We start from the raw sequence: 19,184 nt of genomic DNA, 5'->3' as shown, positions 1-19,184 counted from the left end.
TTCTCTGACCTGCTAGAAGGGTACATGATGTAATCTGTAGTGAAGGTAATCTTCTTGCCAGTGTCTGTATTTGTGCGTTATACCCTCCTTTCTGATCCTCAGCTGTGTCATGTGACCAGCAATCAGACCTTCCAGATAAGGCTACTTTCACACTAGCGTTCGGGCGGATCCGTTCTGAACGGATCCGCTCATAATAATGCAGACGGAGGCTCCGTTCAGAACGGATCCGTCTGCATTATTTTTAGCATAGAACAGCTAAGTGTGAAAATAGCCTAGTACGGATCCGTCCAGACTTTCAATGTAAAGTCAATGGGGGACAGATCCGCTTGAAGATTGAGCCACATTGTGGCATCTTCAAACGGATCCGTCCCCATTGACTTACATTGAAAGTCTGGACGGATCCGCACGGATCCGCACGCCTCCGCACGGCCAGGCGGACACCCGAACGCTGCAAGCAGCGTTCAGCTGTCCGCCTGTCCGTGCGGAGGCGAGCGGAGCGGAGGCTGAACGCCGCCAGACTGATGCAGTCTGAGCGGATCCGCCTCCATTCAGACTGCATCAGGGCTGGACGGCTGCGTTCGGGTCCGCTCGTGAGCTCCTTCAAACGGAGCTCACGAGCGGACCAGCGAACGCTAGTGTGAAAGCAGCCTAACAGAGCATCTTATGTGAGGACAGGCAGTCAGTTTCTCTATGTATTCCTATAGGAGCCTCAATGTCAAGAGTGAATAGAGTAATCAGTTGGAGATCAAAGAGTTGGTCACATGACACAGCTGAGAATCAGAAGGGAGGGGATAGCTCACAAATACAGTCACCGATGAGAAGATTACCTTCACTACTGATTACATCATGTACCTTTCTAGCAGGTCAGAGAATAAAGATTTTTGCAGGAGTTCTTCTTTAAAGGGCATCTGGCACCACATACCAGTAGGTAAAATGGTCGGCCGCTGTAGATCAGCGCTTGTCAGCAGATTCTCATAATATCTGTGGCATCTCATATCTATCATATATGCTGGCAATCTGGAGAAAAAAATAACTTTTTATGGCATGCAAATTACCTCCAAGGTGCAATGAGGGCAGTGCTGCTGCAACCCATTGCATCCAGAGGCTATGCTCCCTGCCATGCCCCACCACTTGGACTGACAGTGATAACTGCAAGACTTCAGGGCCATGTTTTCACTGTCTGGCCCGTCCTTCAAAACGGTGGGAGCACAGAGAGCAGATAGGGAGAAGAGCCTCTAAGTGCAACAAGGTACAGCAGCACCACCCTTGTTGCACCTAGGGGGTAATTTGCATACCATAAAAGTAATTTTTCTCCAGATTGCCGGAATATATCGAGATGCCACAGATATAAGAATTTGCTGACAAGCGCTGATCTACAGCGGCAACCATTTTACCTACAGGTATGTGGTGACAGACAGACATGGACACAGTAGAGGCAGCATGGAGAACCGAAGCCGTGTGGAGCAGGTAAGTAGGAATCTTCTGTTTAAGCAGGCAGGCTGAAGGCACTTGCCAAAGCTCATTATTCCCAGAGAACCCCTTTAAAGGAACATTCAATGTAAAGGCAGCAACTAATAAAAGTGCAACTTACAAAAAGAGCAGCTAATATTATTCTGGATTGTCTTTAGAAGTAGAGGTTGTTAATTGTGGTAGATTAATGTAAGGATCATGAAAGCATATGGAGCACAGAAGCACTAAAGCTTCCTGTCCCAGATATTATGGTGAATTACATTGAAACTGTTGACTGATGGATCCTATGCAGGATGTTAGTTATGGATCACGGTATTTCTTTCTAGCCCTAGCCACATACAGTCGAGACTCCACACCCATGGCAGCCAACGGCCGCACAATTTTATGGCTAAACTTTAGTTATTCCTTTCAAAAACATGTGGCCTTTGGCGTATGACCCCTGCCTAAAGCAGAACAGGTCCTTGGTAACAAGAGCTCCTACAAATGAATGTTCCTTGAAGCAATGGAGCAGATGAACAGAGCTGTCCCCTTATAGGATAGTTATGAAACTATTACAAGTTTTTTTTAGATTTGTATTTTTGGTAGTGACCACACACTTAACAAAGATCTTCAAAATCAAATGGTCGGAATGAAATTAAGCAGAGCTTCTTTTGACTGCGAGTAGATCTTTCATCTTCTGTTCCAGGGCCAAATTCAGAGGATACTTTATGAGTTGCATTCATTAAAGTTGTGAAAGACCATTTGCATATCACTTCCTATTCTCGCTATGAAAGGCTTCACAGCTATGACAACTGTGCTGTCCTTTGTCAACAATTAATTGCAGTCCTATCAGTTGCCATAAATCCTGCAGTCCTATGTCCACAAGATTCCTATAATGTTATGAGATGTATTGTGACCTGGTGACTTATTTTGGAGACTTGGATCTGATTAGAATGATATATAAGTATATATAAACACTTCCTTTAAAGTTGCCTGTATTTTCTAAGTGGTGTACAAAAACAGCTACTTTATAAGGCCCACCTCAAGAGCTTCCCTCCGTTTTTGAGTTAATGTTCCAAGTTTGTCCCATTGTTCACAAATCTTTTGGCATCGTTCATTAATTCTGGCTGCATCATGATAGTCCAGCTCACTGGGTGGAGAAAAGGACAAGAACATTATGAGACTCCAAAACTAGACCAAAACAATTCATGATGTGAAGACTGCATCTAAAAGGCTTAACTGGGCAACTTTATATCTAGTGATCCCACAACATGGAAATAATTTTAAACCAGATCTATAATTAGGCTATGCTGTCTTATGTTAGGGCAGTGCCAAAAGGACCACACTCCTGTTAGCCAAAATGGCTTTTATACATAGTGTGCACCACATTTATTAAGTGCTTAATTTTTGGAGTATTTTTCCAACTTGTATGACATAGTTGTGTGGCTTCTGACTGGTGATCTGGCTCAGTCCTCCCCGGCCTGAAGCCTAAAGCGAACAGATGTGCCGAATGTATGAGAAATGATCCCATAGTCTTCTATGGGATCATGCACATATATCTGATGCATCAGCTGTGATGTCGGATGTCAAATAGCGCCAGACAGAAAAATGCTGCATGCTTAGTTTTTCTGTGCACTGCACATATGTTAGATGTCTCTAGTTCCCGGCATAAAACAGTTGGCCGGACACAACTGATCTATGTGGGAAATGGACATGGCAAAACATGCACCAAAAATGTGCCAAAATTGTGACACATGATTTCGGTGCAAAACAAGCCAACTAATAAGTTGTGTAAAGCTATAGCGGATTTACACCGCGCAATTGTCAGGCCGATTATTACTATGAACGCTCGTTCCCGGTAATAGGCCTGTGCAAATGTGCTGCCGAACTTGTACGAATGCTCGTTAGCGATTATCTATCGATGTAAAGGCGCCGCCGATTACCTGATGAACGAGCAAAACGCCTGTTCATCAAGTAACATGATAGTTTGTGTTGTCATCTAAATCGCCTTTTGCCAGCTACAGATCGTTCTGTCTAATCAGAACAATGATTCTGTATGGAATGGAGCGATGGCATTAGTGATCGCTCCTTTCTCATACTGTGGAGGAGATCACTGCATTTCCTCCACTGAGGATTAAGCGAATGTCAGCAAGCAACGCTTGCTTCCCGACAATCGTTAGCCTGATCTGTCAGTGTAAAGGGGTCTTGAGACTGGCTAGTCTAAGGGGGTAATGTATTAACATGCGTCTACCCCACTGACAAAACAGGCACAGCTATTGGAGCAATGACTGAGGGGATCTCTGGATCCATGTGAGGTACAGGGCAGGTTCTAAGTTGGTTAGAAAGAGGTGGTCATGTACTATATAATGGCAGATTTCAATTTTTACATTAATCATGGGATAACCCCTTGAAGCTCAGGGAGGCAACTGTAGTTGGTGCAGATGTAGGAGATGGACCAGAGCCCTGGAGCTTGAAGTAGCCCAAGGCCCTGTTACAGATTTTGCTCTGGAGCTCAAAAGCTTCCCGTTCTGCCTCTGAGTGGAACTACTTTTTAAATAATTAACAAAGATTTTCCTAATATTATTAAGAAAATTAGAAGTTATTTGAAAACCTATTCAGCAGCCGCTGGTAATTATGCTGCAGAGTAATAAAACTAAATGGACGTTGAGTTATTTGTGTAGATCGAAGGATTCCGAGTAAGGACTAAATTTAGCCATTAAAAGAAGAGGGTTTTCAAAAGCTCAAGATAATATTCTTACCCAACTATGCCAGGAATTCTTTTACACAGTACCTATGACACTATTGAATGCCACGGAAATAGTTTTATCAGCTAAATGTCAGCAGCTGTGAGTCTGAGCGGAACATACTTCAGCTCCTGGGCGATGGCAGCAATCTGCTCCACTCGGTCTTGGCGGGAGGCCAGTTCGCTTTCAAAGGCCTCATGTTTCCTCAGTAGTGCGCGCACTTCTGTCAAAGATGAGCCCTCATAGTCTTTCTGAGTTAGCATTTGCTCCTTTCCTGGAAATAGAAATCAAGAAATAACATTAAAATGTAAAGTAGAATAATGGTCTTAAGTTAGGGCGTGCTGGGAAGTTCACTAGCTCGCTAAAAGATCGCCTCACTTAGCCAACCGTTGCTTCATTATGAAGAAGTAAGTTTAATTCATATACAAATTAGCGGGCAGGTCCATGCCATTCTGTGCACCTTAGCTCCTTTTGCTTCCTCTGCTGGCCCATCCTCTTCTTTTTATTCAACAGGGTCAGGTTCCTGCATAGTCATCTTGCCTGGCCCTGTCAGTTAAGAAGAAGGGGAAGGGGCTGGCAGAAGAAACAGAGGGACCGCCCTTATTGCACTTAACTGCTCACTTCCATATGGATTAAAAGTACTTTTTCTCCAGAATGAAGCATCTGATCGCTAAGTGAAAGGCATCATTACATTGATCTGATCTAGCCCTGCAAGGCATTGTGCCAGGGTTAACAGACAATTTCCTGGTAACCCATTACCTTTAAGTTATGGCAGAGCAACGTGCAGAGAGCCTGTATTGCTGTGTACAGGGGGTGTATGGCTCCCTAGTACAGAGATACACAATTTCCATTTCCTTCTGTACAGGCTCTGCTGCTTGCAGTTTATACCGAGATATTCTCCCCCAGAAGCAATGCTCACAGGGAAGAACACCTCCGTACGTATGGAATATTATGGATCATGCCACGTCAGAAAAAAACCTCCATATTCATCTATACGATATTATACACCTCTATGGGAGCCCTATTACAGGTGTGTACCAAGCATAGCTTGAGTCCTAAGTAAGGCAGTGTGCAAATGGTGGCGTAATATGCTGTTAATGCGCAGGTAATAAGCTTTCCTTATTGTTCCATGTGAAATAAAATCCGGTATTCACATAGTGGAAAATTCAAGAGGGCATCTGTGGCCGCTGATTAGATGCATGAGTACCTGATGCTCCTAGCATTAATTAATGCTGAGAGCATTACATCGTTATGTATCTGGCAGGTGGTGTAAGGAGGGCTTGGGCGGCCCCCTGGGCATTGGCCCACTGGGAACTTTCCCTTTAGGGTCTTTGACCAATCTGCCCCTAGTTGCAGGCCTTTACAGAGCTAAAAATGCTTCTGAAATATGGGACTTTAAGGGGACAAAGGAGACACCTCTTACTTTTGCAAAATTTATTATAATAAAAATTATGTTTGATAAAAAAAAAAAAAATGCTTCTGAAATAAGTAATACACCAAAAGGTGCCTGGATTTCAGAGGCCGATTTGGGGTCTCATAATAAGCTCTGTATATTACAGCTTCAAAATGATGCCGTGTGAACGTAACCCAACACTGACAACAAGGTAAGACTGACAAGAAATTACTTACTAGCAAACCATCTGGGGTTTAAATAGGGTTTTCTGGGAGTGCAATATTGATTATATCCTCAGGATAGGTCATAAATATCAGGTCAGTGGGGGTCCGATCCTCAGCAACCCCACCGATCAACAATTCTAAGAGGCCTCTTCCTATACTAGTGTCTATTAAAGCCTAACCCTACTCTACAAGGTCATGGGTTTACAGCAGTTTACAGGTGGAGTCATGCTTTTATGGTTTGTATAATGTAACCTCCACATTTGTATTACCAAGTTCTTATATCAGTCCTTACCAGAAGACCATGTTTCATGTGTGGTTGACTTCTGCCTAAATTTCTCAGCCAAATGATCAAGTCTTTGAAGCCTCCTCAGCTCATTAAGCAGCCACTCTTCATACCCCTTTTCACCCTGCTCCAACCTCTGCCAAGCGTTTGCAATATCCTGCAGGACAAACAGGTGATTATGCAAAGTAAAAGTACGGCATAGCAGACAATATACTCAAATATATCTTGATATGTAGTTTCAAAATACAGTACTTTGGAACAGTTTCTTTAGAACATGCCCGGCTCTACTTACTGAAACCATCTTGCCTTCAGATGGCATAAATGCAGGTCTATTGCTTATTCTCAGCTTTGTCTGTAAGGTATTGAAGTTTATCTCCAGTTGACATTTCTCCTGCACTCTGGGGGGTTTGTGCCGCCGACGGTAGTCTCGGAAATCATCCAGTTTTTTCATCATGGCTTGCAAACTCTTCTCAGGAGTGCGGTTTTCCAGCCATGGTATTGTGCGTCTGATCCATTCCAAGAGCTGATTCATGTGAAGTAACAAAAAGAAGGTCAGGTTTTCCTTTACACCAGTTTTGATAAATCTCCCCCATCATGTCCATATGACCATAAAGACTACTATATGTATGCGCTACAGGTATTGCTATCAATGTATGCATTTCCAAATAGAAATCTGTGTAAGGCCTCTTTTACATGACCGTATGGCTTTTTCAGTGTTTTGCGGTCCGTTTTTCATGGATCCGTTGTTCCATTTTTTGTTTCTATTGTGTTTCCGTTTCTGCTCCGTTTTTCCATATGGCATATACAGTATACAGTAATTACATTGGGCTGGGCATAACATTTTCAATAGATGGTTCCGCAAAAACGGAACGGATACGGAAGACATATGGATGCATTTCCGTATGTGTTCAGTTTTTTTTTTGCGGACCCCTTGACTTGAATGGAGCCACGGAACATGATTTGTGGGCAATAATAGGACATGTTCTATCTTTCAACAGAACGGAAACACGGAAATATGGAAACGGAATGCATACAGAGTACATTCCGTTTTTGTTTTTCGGAACCATTGAAATGAATGGTTCCGTATACGGAACGAAAAAAAAAGCCTGTAAACGGAAAAAAAAACGGTCTTGTGAAAGAGGCCTAAATCCGGACATGTTAAAACAGTGATCCCCCTCCCTCATCTGTAGACCACAGGAATGGAGTTACTTTTATTCACCCTGTATATTGCCAAAAGGATACTACATGACCAGTTTACACCCATTACACAGGCCGAGAATTCGCCAATTACCAGATGAACAAGCGAGAAACTCATTCATTGGGTAATATACTCGTTTGTGCATACATCTAAATTATCGTTTGCCGGCAGCAGATCGTGCCATCTAAACAACCTCTGCTGCCAGCAATGATTATGTATCGGAAGGAGCAATAGTGATCATTCCTCCCAATACTGTGGAGGTCTCCTTCACTGATGAGCAGGCGCTTGTTGGGAAGGAACACCTGCTAAATTGTCCCGTGTAAAGGGACCTTTAGTTTCCAGGGTGATGAAAGACACAGAGGTTCTGTAGACATACATGTAAGATTAGAACGCCTAAAATAAGTTACATTTTTAGGCTTCCTTCCCAATCAGATTCTGCCTTTCAATTTTCACAGCTCCTCTAGAAAATAAAAGGTGGAATCTGATTGGCTATAGGTAAGTAAGCCAGTTTCCCTTTACACCAGTTTTGATAAATCTCCCCCTGTGTGTTTAGCAAACTAAGAGGCAAAGCTGCTACCGTTTGCAATAACATCAGGCAATGTGGCTGTTCTGATCTGGCATTAGCTGGTATTGGAGCAGAAATGCTGTACATTATATGTAAGGCTCAGCTTCTGGCATCACTGCTGAGAAAAAATTACTTTGCTTTTTCAAGAGCTGCGATCAATGTGGATCCCAATGGTTGAACCCCACAGTTGAGCCTAGTGCTATTCCATTAACTAGGGTGCATTCACATACAGTATATCAGGAAGATGATCGGATTTTATCATTATTAAAAAAAACTATTGCGATGCCCCTTGTTCCCACCTTTGACATTTCTGTCAGACACGATGGACAGAGAGATCTATCAAAAGTGGTGCAAAGGAAAACTGTCTTAGTTGCCCATAGGAACCAATCAGATTCCACCTTTCATTTTCCAAAGGAGTTCTGAAAAATGAAAGGTGGAATCTAATTGGTTGCTATGGGAAACAAAGCACAGAATGTGAGCAGGAATGTGTTAATGGGTTACCTTCCATGAAATATATCTTATGAAGAAATGTGACATTACCTCACTTGCCAGTCTCTCGTACTCTTCCATCATTTTCTCATTTTCCTGGTTCACAGCAAGCACTTTGCAGATACGATTAGCCGCGGTCTCCGCCTGTAAAGATTTCCAGATCATTAGGTATAATTTAAGTTTCCAGTTTGAACGTTCCGTTATTCTAAATTATAGGCTTTGTATTTATTGTCACTGACATTTTAGTCCCCTTACAGACTGGGGGTGTATGAGCAGGTCAGGCAGCAAACCCCAAATTTCCATGGAAGGAAATAATTCATGGTTCATATAAAAGTCCTACCTCCAGCTTCCAGTACCCTGACATAGTATTATGTCAAAGGTGATTGCCCCACCATGAGGCACTAATGATGACAGTTACAGATACCCAACCGCAATCCCGCCACGACTCCTCGGATCACAGAAAACCGACCATGGAGGATTTATGCATATCTAACATCAAGGTCTAGGGGAGATCTATCAAGACTGGCGTATCCTGAGCACTAGAGTTTGTCCCACAAAAAATAGTCTACAGTTTTCAAACCAGCACCAGGATCTGAATACTTTTGTAATTACATGTAATTAAATATTTATTATAGCCACTGAACTATTCAAGAAAATGCATCTGTATAGCGCCACCTGCTGTTTGTTCTTTTTCTCACATCACTGAGATGGACGCACATGCTCGATTCCATCCTTTAACTGCCGATGTTAGAGGGAGAGATCTGCAGCAGAAAGGACACACCACCTGCGCTGCAAACTTGATATAAATCTAGCAGAGCAATTGGAGCAATGAATGGGGAGACCTCTGGACCCATATGAGGTACAGGGCTGGTTCTAGCTTTGTTAGAAAAAGATTGTTATGTACTATATGATGTCTGGTGTAAATTTTTTACATTAATCATGGAATAACCCCTTTAAGAAGCACATGCCTTTTAACCCCTTCAGGACTTTCTAATTTCACCATTTAATACTGAATAGTCGGAAACAATTTCAAATGGGATAGAATTGGAAAAAATGGGTATTATTTCCACAACATGCCCCATGCACTAAAAATTATCTGTTGCCTTCATTCTGCGGGTCAGTACAATTACAGTGTATACCCGACTTATATAGTTTTTCTTGTGTTTTAATACTGAAAAAAGACAAATATTCTGAACCCCATAACCTTTTTTTTTATACCTGTGTGAAGGCTCATTTTTTGTGGGGCAATCTGTAGTTTTTATTGATACCAATAAGGAGTGTGTACGACTTTTTGATCACTTTTTAATGAACTTTTAATTTTTATTTAGGTACTGTATGGCGCTCACCCATAGGGGATTTTAAAATGTTATCATTATAATCGCTTTTCCCATAGACTGCATCTATTTAAGAATGCAGCCTATGGGAGATTTAATATATTCCTTTGGAGCACTTCCACCTGTAGGCCTCCTGAGGAATATACTGTACCTGTCGTAGGCATGATAGCCTTGAGCAGACACCATGGTACTACCACCAATGAACGGCTTTCCCGATATCATCCCAGGGAAGCTATTAGGGCCCCAGAGGCGCTCCAGGGTAAAGTCGTCTTAGCTGTCATGGTCACTTCAAACCAATAAAATGTGAACTCCAGTGAACATAAAATAAAAGATTATAGGTATAGTTTAGACATTTTCAGATGACTATCACCAATGTGGGATGTCCATTTTCTTTCACCTAATTTGCTATTGCTCTCAAACGGTCACCCTGTGCAGGAGCCTGTCCTTGTTGATACCCCTAATATCCCTATCCTCTTTCTGGGGTGCTCCAAATGTCCTCAGAGGAGAAGACTGATAAGGGCCTAAGTAATTGGGTGTTTTGTGCCTGAGTTAAATGTGTTGAATCTGGGCTGAAACCACAAGTTATATTGATGCAGAGTTTCAATTCACCACATGTTTAGGCAAGGCACGAAATGCCTGATTACTGTGGCCCCTGTCAATCTTCTTCCCTGAAGACATCTGGAACGTCTCAAATCTGCTGAGAGAACAGGGTACAATAGGGGTGACACCAGAGACAGGTCTGTGGTTTGAGGAAATACTTTCTTGGATTTTGTCTGAGTCTGGACTTTTAACCATTTACTATTCAAAGTTATATTATAACTAGAGATGAGTGAATTGATTTGTCTCATCAGCAGGGCTTATTCTCCTGTGTGGGGGCTGCAGGTGAAGGAGCACTTATCTGATCTGTAGCAAGATTGACAGGCCTGGACATTAAGTCCAGCCCTGACAATTTCCTACCTGCCCTACGGCTTCGGAGCATTGTCTGTGCAGCCATGGCACAGGTGAAGAAGCCCTGCTGATGAGATGAACTGATTCGTTAAAATCGATTTGCTCATCTCTAATTATACCCTCTATATCTTCCAATGATAACCTTTATTGAGTAGGCAGAGTCCATTTTAGTGTATATATAGGAAAAGTGGACCCTGCTTTTCACCAAGGCCTCTTCCACACTTTCACTAATGATTTCCCTTGCTCTGCTCCATTTGTTAAGAAGTCCAACAAAAATAACGGAAGCGCTGGATTCAGCACATTACTGATCCGAACGAAGCCAAACAGATCACTTTAATTGTAATGGGGCCAGTTCAGTTTCCGTTTAGGAGTCCGCTTTTTTTAGCAGCGAAAAGTCTTGCATGCAGGACTTTTCTCTCTGTTGTTTTGACATGGAGCCTCCAAATCAGATGTGAACAAGCCCTAATGATTCATCTATACCTGACTTGACAATATGCTGCCCTTAAATAAGAAAGCACACTATGGCAACAGACCTTTTTTTTTTTAACACACCATATGTCATTCTCTGTTATGGATCGTGGAAAGTTGCTCGAAAGTGGATTCGACCCAAAATGAACAGTTTTCAGATTGCAATGAATTTCTGACCTATTTCCACCTTGGAAGATGTCTAAAACTGCAGGGACAAGTCAACTAACATAGTTCTTGTTGATAGGTTCACCCATTGAAAAGATCTGTTGACACCAGCAACTGGAAGAAGGGGAGCAATCAGTGGATAACCCCAAGTCAAGCATTCTACCAAAAAGAGGGAATATGCCTAAAGAAACAACGATCTCTGTGGGATCTAAGAATTGGTGCACTGTCATAGAATTATGAGGAATTTTATATATGTGAGGCAGTGACAGGCCTCATAGCTGCTAGGGGAGATTCATGGCAGGGGTTTCTATGTCTTCCCCGTCAGTCATCAGGTCTGAGGCAGCACCAGGTGCCACAATCAGTCTGGGATAAGAGCCCAGCCCAGACTGTCAGTCAGAGAGAGAGAGTCTTGGTGCAATAGAGGCCTGCTGGAAGGATGGTCTCAGCTGGGCTGGCAGAGGGGCCACGGAGCTAGGTGTTAGCCTGAGCTTTGAGGGACTCCTCGAGGTCTGGGAATCGACGGTCACTAGGCCAGAGACAGGCGGACTTCTGGGCCACAATTTCCCAAAGGTACTGGACTTTGTTACAGCCTGGAAGTGCTGGAGTATTGGCTAAGAAAGCCGCATGTTGGTACCGTGTGTGAACGGTGCTATAAGTGAGGTAGGGTTCTGTTATGTTTAGGTAGAGCCCAGATGGGCAGGCTTTTATTTTGTACTAAATCTCACGTTTGGACCTGCAATCCGGCTGTGGCGAAGCTAATTGTGAGAATGACCCCCGAAAAAGAGCTAATACCCCACAATATTAACATATAGCAGGACGCTTGTGCATTATTAAAATTTGATATAGCTAGTGGCCTTCTTGTAGCGCATAATTTGAAACAAAAAATCCAATATACCTGTTCTGCTCCAGCAAATGCATGGTAAAAACAGGATACATAGGTCATGAGAGCTCTCTCATCAGGTTTAGGAGTGTTTACAATATCTGGAAGAAAATGGAAGAATAATCAGTTATGAATTACCACAAACTTCTAGATTATCTACAAGTTCCTACCAAGCTGCCACGGACGCTGTGTAATAATGGGTAGTTTTTTATCAAAAATCCAGCAAGTGTGCAAGTAGACCCGAAAGATACAAGTAATTATGTGTGGAAAAGTTACCATCATATACTCCTCAGGGCTCATGCACACAACCGTTGCCTGTTTTGCGGTCCGCAAAACACAGAGACCGGCCGTGCGCATTCTGTATTTTGCGGAACAGAACGTCTGACCCATAATAGAACTGTCCTATCCTTGCCTGTAAGGCTACTTTCACACTAGCGTTTTTTGCAGATCCATCATGGATATGCAAAAATGCTTCAATTACAATACTACAACTGCATGCATCTGGTTGTATTATGCCTTCCATAGCCATGTGCCAGATTGTGTCATAGAAAACTGATCTGTCCCCATTGACTTACATTGTGTGCCACGACTGATCCGTTTGGCTCCGCTTCGTCAGGCGGACGGCAAAACGCTGCAGGCAGCGTTTTGGTGTCCGCCTCCAGAGCGGAATGGAGACTGAACGGAGGCAAACTGATGCATTCTGAATGGATACTTTTCCATTCAGAATGCATTAGGCAAAACTGATCCATTTTGGACCGCTTGTGAGAGCCCTGAACAGATCTCACAAACGGAAAGCCAAAACGCGAGTGTGAAAGTAGGCTAATGTGGACAAGAATAGGACATGTTCTATATTTTTGCGGGTGTAACAGAACGGACATATGGATGCGGACAGCACGCGGTCTTGAGGGTCTCCCATCGACAGCCAATATTGATTTACTGAAACGTATAAAATTATCTGTGCAATATTAAGGAAATCCTCAATACATGACGTCTTCCTTGAGGACGGGATTAGGAAACACAGTACAAGGGCAAGAGATGGATTCCTACCTTCAGCGTCTAACATCTTTGGTATATCTAAATATTTTTCTGCAACCTCCATGGCTAGGTTAATGTTTCCAACAGGGTCATCCTGTTTGATAAAAAAAAATAAAAAATTATAAACTGAAATATTGTGCATATACCACCATTATTTTATATTTACCTTCAAAATTACCAGGATTAGCCAGATTCAAGTGCTGTTATTGATTTTTTGGTTAATTTCTTGCAAACCATTCTGGAAGTAACACAATATTTAGTTGGTTAATAGGGATCTATTACATGGTCGATTTGTTTGCTGCATTAGGATTGTGCATAGAATACAGTACATGGTGTGTCTGCAATAAGGGGATCTATTACATCGCAGAAAATCTATAACGAATCTGTAGCAAAATCCTCCTGGGTTGGGGTATGACTACTGAGTGAAGGCTGTACAAGCGCCAATTAACTAATTTAGACTGCGCTGTTTAGTCAGTCTGCATTGTTAATGGTCGCATGGAACCCACAATACGGCGCAGCTATTAACAATACAGACCGACTAAACAGTGTGTTCTTTGCATGTCCATGCAATACTCGATCACCAAGCAGCCACGTCACAACCGCATCCCGACCATGCTGTGTGCAGATTTTGCTGTAGATGTGCTGTTGATTTCACCCTCTGCTTTGCAAATGTAGAAGTCCGCGTTGGAACTCTGCAGCCTAAATTCACATACTGCTGTTTTAAAGGGTCACAAAGTTTTCATCAAAATTATTTATGTCATAGAGACATTTTAAAGGTCTGTGCTGAGACTCCCACCGACCGCCAGAAGGAGGAGAGAGAAGGGCGCGCATAAGGGACAGAATCGAGAATTGTCCATATACTTTCTATTCAAGTCCATCTGGCTTCCTCTCCTGCAGTGAGGAGAGAGACTATGATATGCCAAAGGTCTCAGCGGTCAGACTCCCACCGATCAAAACCTTCAAACTGTCTTTATGACATATAAAAAGTTTTATTATAACTCAGCGACCCTTTGATATCTGTACCTCTAGTGAGTGAGTGTACGTCACGTGTGGATTAGTGTGAATGTCATTTTTGTAAAATTCTCTTCCACTTTTCTGCTTTGGTAAAATGCAACAGAAATCTGTTTTGAAAAATATACAGCATTTCTACCACTTTACGTTGATGTAACCTCAGGCTAACACATTTTTGTATGAGAACCCTATGTAACACTTGTTTCTCCAACAAGAACACATTTTTTTCTATTGTTTTCAGTGTGCAAGTCCTGAAAATATTAGTCATCCAAATTTGGTTTGGGATATCCAGATGCTGGTGGGAGACAACAATCCACTTTGCCCTTGGCCAGCATATTTAGATACCTAGGGCATGGGCAGGAAACTAAATCTTAACCTGGGTTGAAGAAAGTTCAGTGCACACTCTCAAGATTAACAATGAGTATTCATGTTTATTAATGTACTTTTACAGCATTTACATTTAATTAAAGTGTAACTGTCATATTTTTTATTTGCTAGTTTATTAGAGCTAGGCATGTATACCTGAGTTAGTCTGTCAATGATTGTCAAAAGATCTGTAATTACCTTATAATAACAGCTTTAATTAATGTCCCCTGTCCCTTTCCACTGCTCCCTCAAAAGACCGTTGCTAGGGCTTGTCTGTCTTCGGTTCATTGTAAACAGAAGACATAGGGGCGTCCCCCACACTGCACGCCTGCATTAGGCTTCAGAGTGAGGAGGCGTGTCTCTCAGTAATCCAATTTATTGGCTGGAAGATGTTGGCTACAGCAAGTGTGTATGTGAAGTAAGGGAAGTTTTAGCCTCAGAGAACTGGCAGAGGAGCCATATTGAGAAGATCCTCATATTGTAGGGGTTAAAACAGCCGTAACTCAAGAAAAGCAGTGGTATGTGAAGAAACTAAATATTGCTTTATGCATAATGCTGCAGCAGCAGTATTATAGTAAAATTGATTTTTTGAAGAAAACATGACCGTTACACTTTAAGTCTCCAATGTACTTATACCAGCAGTGTGGAATTATAAATTTCAGAGGAGTAATATAATGAAATTTTGGTAGAAATGACCTTTGTCTAGTCTTTTCGCATACACCTGTCCTTGGGAGGAAGGTGATCACTTGATCTCCTCAGGCTCCAGAGCTGTTTATTTCTCCAATCCTTGGTCCACAACTAGGTTGGCCAAAGCTGATTCCAGGGATCCTTTAGTTTGTGAGCAGCCTTCATGCTCTGTCCTCTCTGGTTGAAGAACCCCTCTAGTCCCCTCATCTTTGGATTGGTGTGCTATTTAAATTTTCATACATTGAAGGAAAGCCTAGCTATAACCCTGCCTAACTGTTACAAGTAGTTTATACTATATAGTGTATCGTAATTACTCTACATACACATGTATTTAGCATAAGCTTTGTTCTAGCCAGTGTTTCGACCCCCAATCGAACGATGAGTTATAACTTTATAATGTCGAAGCACTGTTCCCATCTGAGCATGCTCTCACTAGGGTATGCCATAACATTCTAATCAGAGGAATCCGACCCCCCAAAAATAGAGAAAATATGGAACAGAGGTCTAGAAGCATCCAATTCCATTTAATGGGACCTTGCTATAGTTCCCTACAGAGTAGGTAGATGGGTAGACTACTGATGAGGAAGTTACTTCCTATAGTGTGAAGAAGCCTTTAAAATGTCCCTTCCAGATGATGTACCAGGTACAGATCTCATGCTGCAGATTGAAGTATCTATTCCCTACTTTTTGACAAAATTCCCTTGTGGCTTCTTTTTCAGTTTGAAGGGAATGAGTCTAAGGCTTCATGCACACAGCTGTATCTGTATTTCAGTCTGCAAAATATGAATATCTTCTGTGTTTATTTTACATTTTACACTACCATCTATAAAAAGAGCTATTCTCATCAGCAACACAGACAAGAATTGGACATGCTATATCATTTACGGAGAGGCCAAAAAGATCAGCAAAAACTTATATAAACGTGGACAAGTTTTTTAAGTTGAAATCAATGCATAAAATGTGTCCCCCTGCACGGCTAGGCTATTGGATGCAGTCTAATTCTGTATCTGGCTTGTACGTACGCTTGATGATTCCACTTTTAGCATTATCTGAGGCTTCTCGTACAAGGGAGAGAGAAAGATTAAGAAGCATTCATAGGGATTACGCTGTATAGACAGGCTATGATATCAGGCCTGCCAACACACTTTAGTTTCTTAAAATAGTGTAGTGATGTGAAGTGAAGCCTGGCAGGTCAGAATACAATGAAGTAATATATTAGGCAGGAAGGCTGGATGGGGGGAGAGAGGCCTAGCTATATATTATGTTCATTTCTGATTCCAGCAAAAATAAAAGAAAGCAGCTAAAACCAATAGATTACAGCTGAAATATTTTTTTCTATATAGTTTATATTATTCTTGTCGATTTCGATTATAAATATTAGAGGAAATGCAGTGCAATGTACAGAAGCTGGGGGTAGGGGCATAAAATTATAGGGGTATATTTGATCAATGGTTGGGGTGTATTTATAAGCGGTGCAGAGGTATCAGTTGCACCTGGAGCTAATTTCCTAATATAATTTCATTGCTGATACAGCCCCTATCTCTAGATGTGGATTCCATTCATGTGATCCTTATGTGCCCCTTCTAGTGATGTTGTGTCCACTGTCTGGCTCCTGTGTCTTCCGGTCTCCTCCTGGTCCTGATTGTGTCCCCCTCATCTAATTTAACATGAGCAAGGAGCAAGCAGTACCAATCAGATCTCCTGCATCAGTGAGGGCGCCGGAGTATGCAGGAGAGCTGGTGATGTCACCTACTCCAGCCCATGTAAATTAGAGGGGACCATGGGCGTAGGGATCACCATAGCAGCCATAGCAATGGCTATGGGGCCCAACGCCACTGGGGGCCCGGGCCATGGCTAAGGATAATTTTTTTTTTAAATTCATGTGGCGTAGCTACAGGGGTCGCAGGCCCCTCCAGGACAGACAGAGAAAGCGCTATCTGCAGGGCCTGCAGGCTGTGGGCAGAGAGGCGTACCTGCAGTGAGGAGAGGTAGTGGTCCCGCTCCCAGTCTGGGCGGCAGTCCTACTGGCCGGAAGTGGAGGAGGCAGAGCGTACAGCGAAGCTGTGTGCTGCTGGGCCTGGCAGTGCTGCTGGAGTGTGGGCACGCAGACGTACAAGTGGCTGTGTGGTGAGGGCTGGCTGACTCTGGGACTGGTAAAACTTACTCTGGACTCCTTGACCATTATATCTGGGGAGGAGGGGGGAGCAGGACCCTGGAGGTCTGGACCATTATATTTAAGGAGAAGGGGGGGATCAGGACCCTAGAGGTCTGGACCATTATATTTAAGAAGGGGGAGCAGGACCCTGGAGGTCTGGTCTGGACCATTATATAGGGGGGGGGGAAGGACACTGGAGGTCTGGACCATTATATCTGGGGAGGAGGGGGGAGTGGGATCCCCAAGGTCCGGACCATTATATCTGGGGAGGAGGGGGGAGCAGGACCCTGGAGGTCTGGACCATTATATTTAAGGAGAAGAGGGGAGCAGGATCCTGGAGGTCTGGACCATTATATAGGGGGGAACAGGACACTGGAGGTCTGGACCATTCTATTTAGGGGGGAGCAGGACCCAGGAGGTCTGGACCATTATATATGGAGGAGGGGGGAGCAGGACCCTGGAGGTCTGGACCATTATATATTGGGAGTAGGGGGAAGCAGGATCCTGGAGGTCTGGACCATTATATTTAAGGAGAAGGGGGGGATCAGGACCCTGGAGGTCTGGACCATTATATTTAAGAAGGGGGGAGCAGGACCCTGGAGGTCTGGATCATTATATTTAAGGAGAAGAGGGGAGCAGGATCCTGGAGGTCTGGACCATTATATAGGGGGGGAACAGGACACTGGAGGTCTGGACCATTCTATTTAGGGGGGAGGAGGACCCTGGAGGTCTGGACCATTATATAGGGAGGGGGGGGGGAGCAGGACCCTGGAGGTCTGGACCATTATATTTAAGGAGAAGGGGGGGGGGATCAGGACCCTCGAGGTCTGGACCATTATATTTAAGAAGGGGGGGAGCAGGACCCTGGAGGTCTGGACCATTATATTTAAAGAGAAGGGGGAGCAGGATCCTGGAGGTCTGGACCATTATATAGGGGGTAGCAGGACCCTGTAGGTCTGGACCATTATATTTAGGGAGGAGGGGGAAGCAGGACCCTGGAGGTCTGGACCATTATATAGGGAGGAGCAGGACCCTGGAGGTCTGGGTCATTATATATTTGGAGTAGGGGGAAGCAGGATCCTGGGGGTCTAGACCATTATATATGGGGAGTAGGGGGAAGAAGGATCCTGTAGGTCTGGACTATTATATATGGGGAGTAGGGGGAAGCATGAACCTGGAGGTCTGGACCATTATATAGGCAGGAGGGGGGAGCAGGACACTTGATGTCTGGACCATTATATCTGGGGACTGGCGGTGGAAGATTTAGGGTGGGAGGTGTAGGAGGGGTGTGGGGATGTTGGGGTGGGAGGTCCTGGAAGGGTGTTTGGGTGGGCGCTCTGGAAGGGGTGGGGGTCTGAGAGTTATGTGGGGGTGGGAGATCCGGGAGACCCCCGCCCATAAAAAAATGTTGCTATGGGGCCCAGTCATTTCTAGCTACGCCCCTGGAGGGGACACAGCCAGGATTAGGAAGAAACTGAAAGACACAAAAGCTAGCCAGAGGATGCTACATCATGGGAAGAAGGGCACATGAATAAAACCCAGATCTGGAAATAGAAGCAATGCAGACAAATGAGTGATTGGAGATACTGTTATACAACAGAAAATATTGAAAGAAACCAGACAAGCCCTTTAATTATACTTTTGTCATCCTGATCAACACATAGGTGCCACTAGTACTGTTCCTACTTGCAAGAAGGGTGCACTACAGACTCAGTTTTGCACCACAGTAACACACTTGCATGGCTGCCTGCAGAGGGGTTCCTGTACTTCTTCCAGTCTAATGGACAACA

The 19,184-nt window shown here is 43.5% G+C and overlaps 1 protein-coding gene across 1 annotated transcript in view; it reads right to left on the bottom strand.

The window, feature by feature from the left end:
- ACTN2 (actinin alpha 2) overlaps positions 1–19,184 on the bottom strand; it is a 73,465-nt gene that overhangs the window by 17,681 nt on the left and 36,600 nt on the right. Inside the window, exons 7-13 of the mRNA XM_044288723.1 lie at positions 13,188–13,269; positions 12,156–12,241; positions 8,397–8,489; positions 6,386–6,616; positions 6,103–6,250; positions 4,317–4,467; positions 2,491–2,599 (exon numbers count right to left, since the gene is read on the bottom strand). Of these exons, the coding sequence (XP_044144658.1) occupies positions 2,491–2,599; positions 4,317–4,467; positions 6,103–6,250; positions 6,386–6,616; positions 8,397–8,489; positions 12,156–12,241; positions 13,188–13,269 (900 nt within the window). The remainder of the gene's footprint in view (positions 1–2,490; positions 2,600–4,316; positions 4,468–6,102; positions 6,251–6,385; positions 6,617–8,396; positions 8,490–12,155; positions 12,242–13,187; positions 13,270–19,184) is intronic.

Source organism: Bufo gargarizans, chromosome 4 (genome assembly GCF_014858855.1).
Source record: "Bufo gargarizans isolate SCDJY-AF-19 chromosome 4, ASM1485885v1, whole genome shotgun sequence".
In the NCBI taxonomy this organism is placed as follows: Eukaryota; Metazoa; Chordata; class Amphibia; order Anura; family Bufonidae; genus Bufo; species Bufo gargarizans.
Note: the sequence above shows the minus strand (reverse complement) of the source record. Positions and strands in the feature narration are given on the sequence as shown.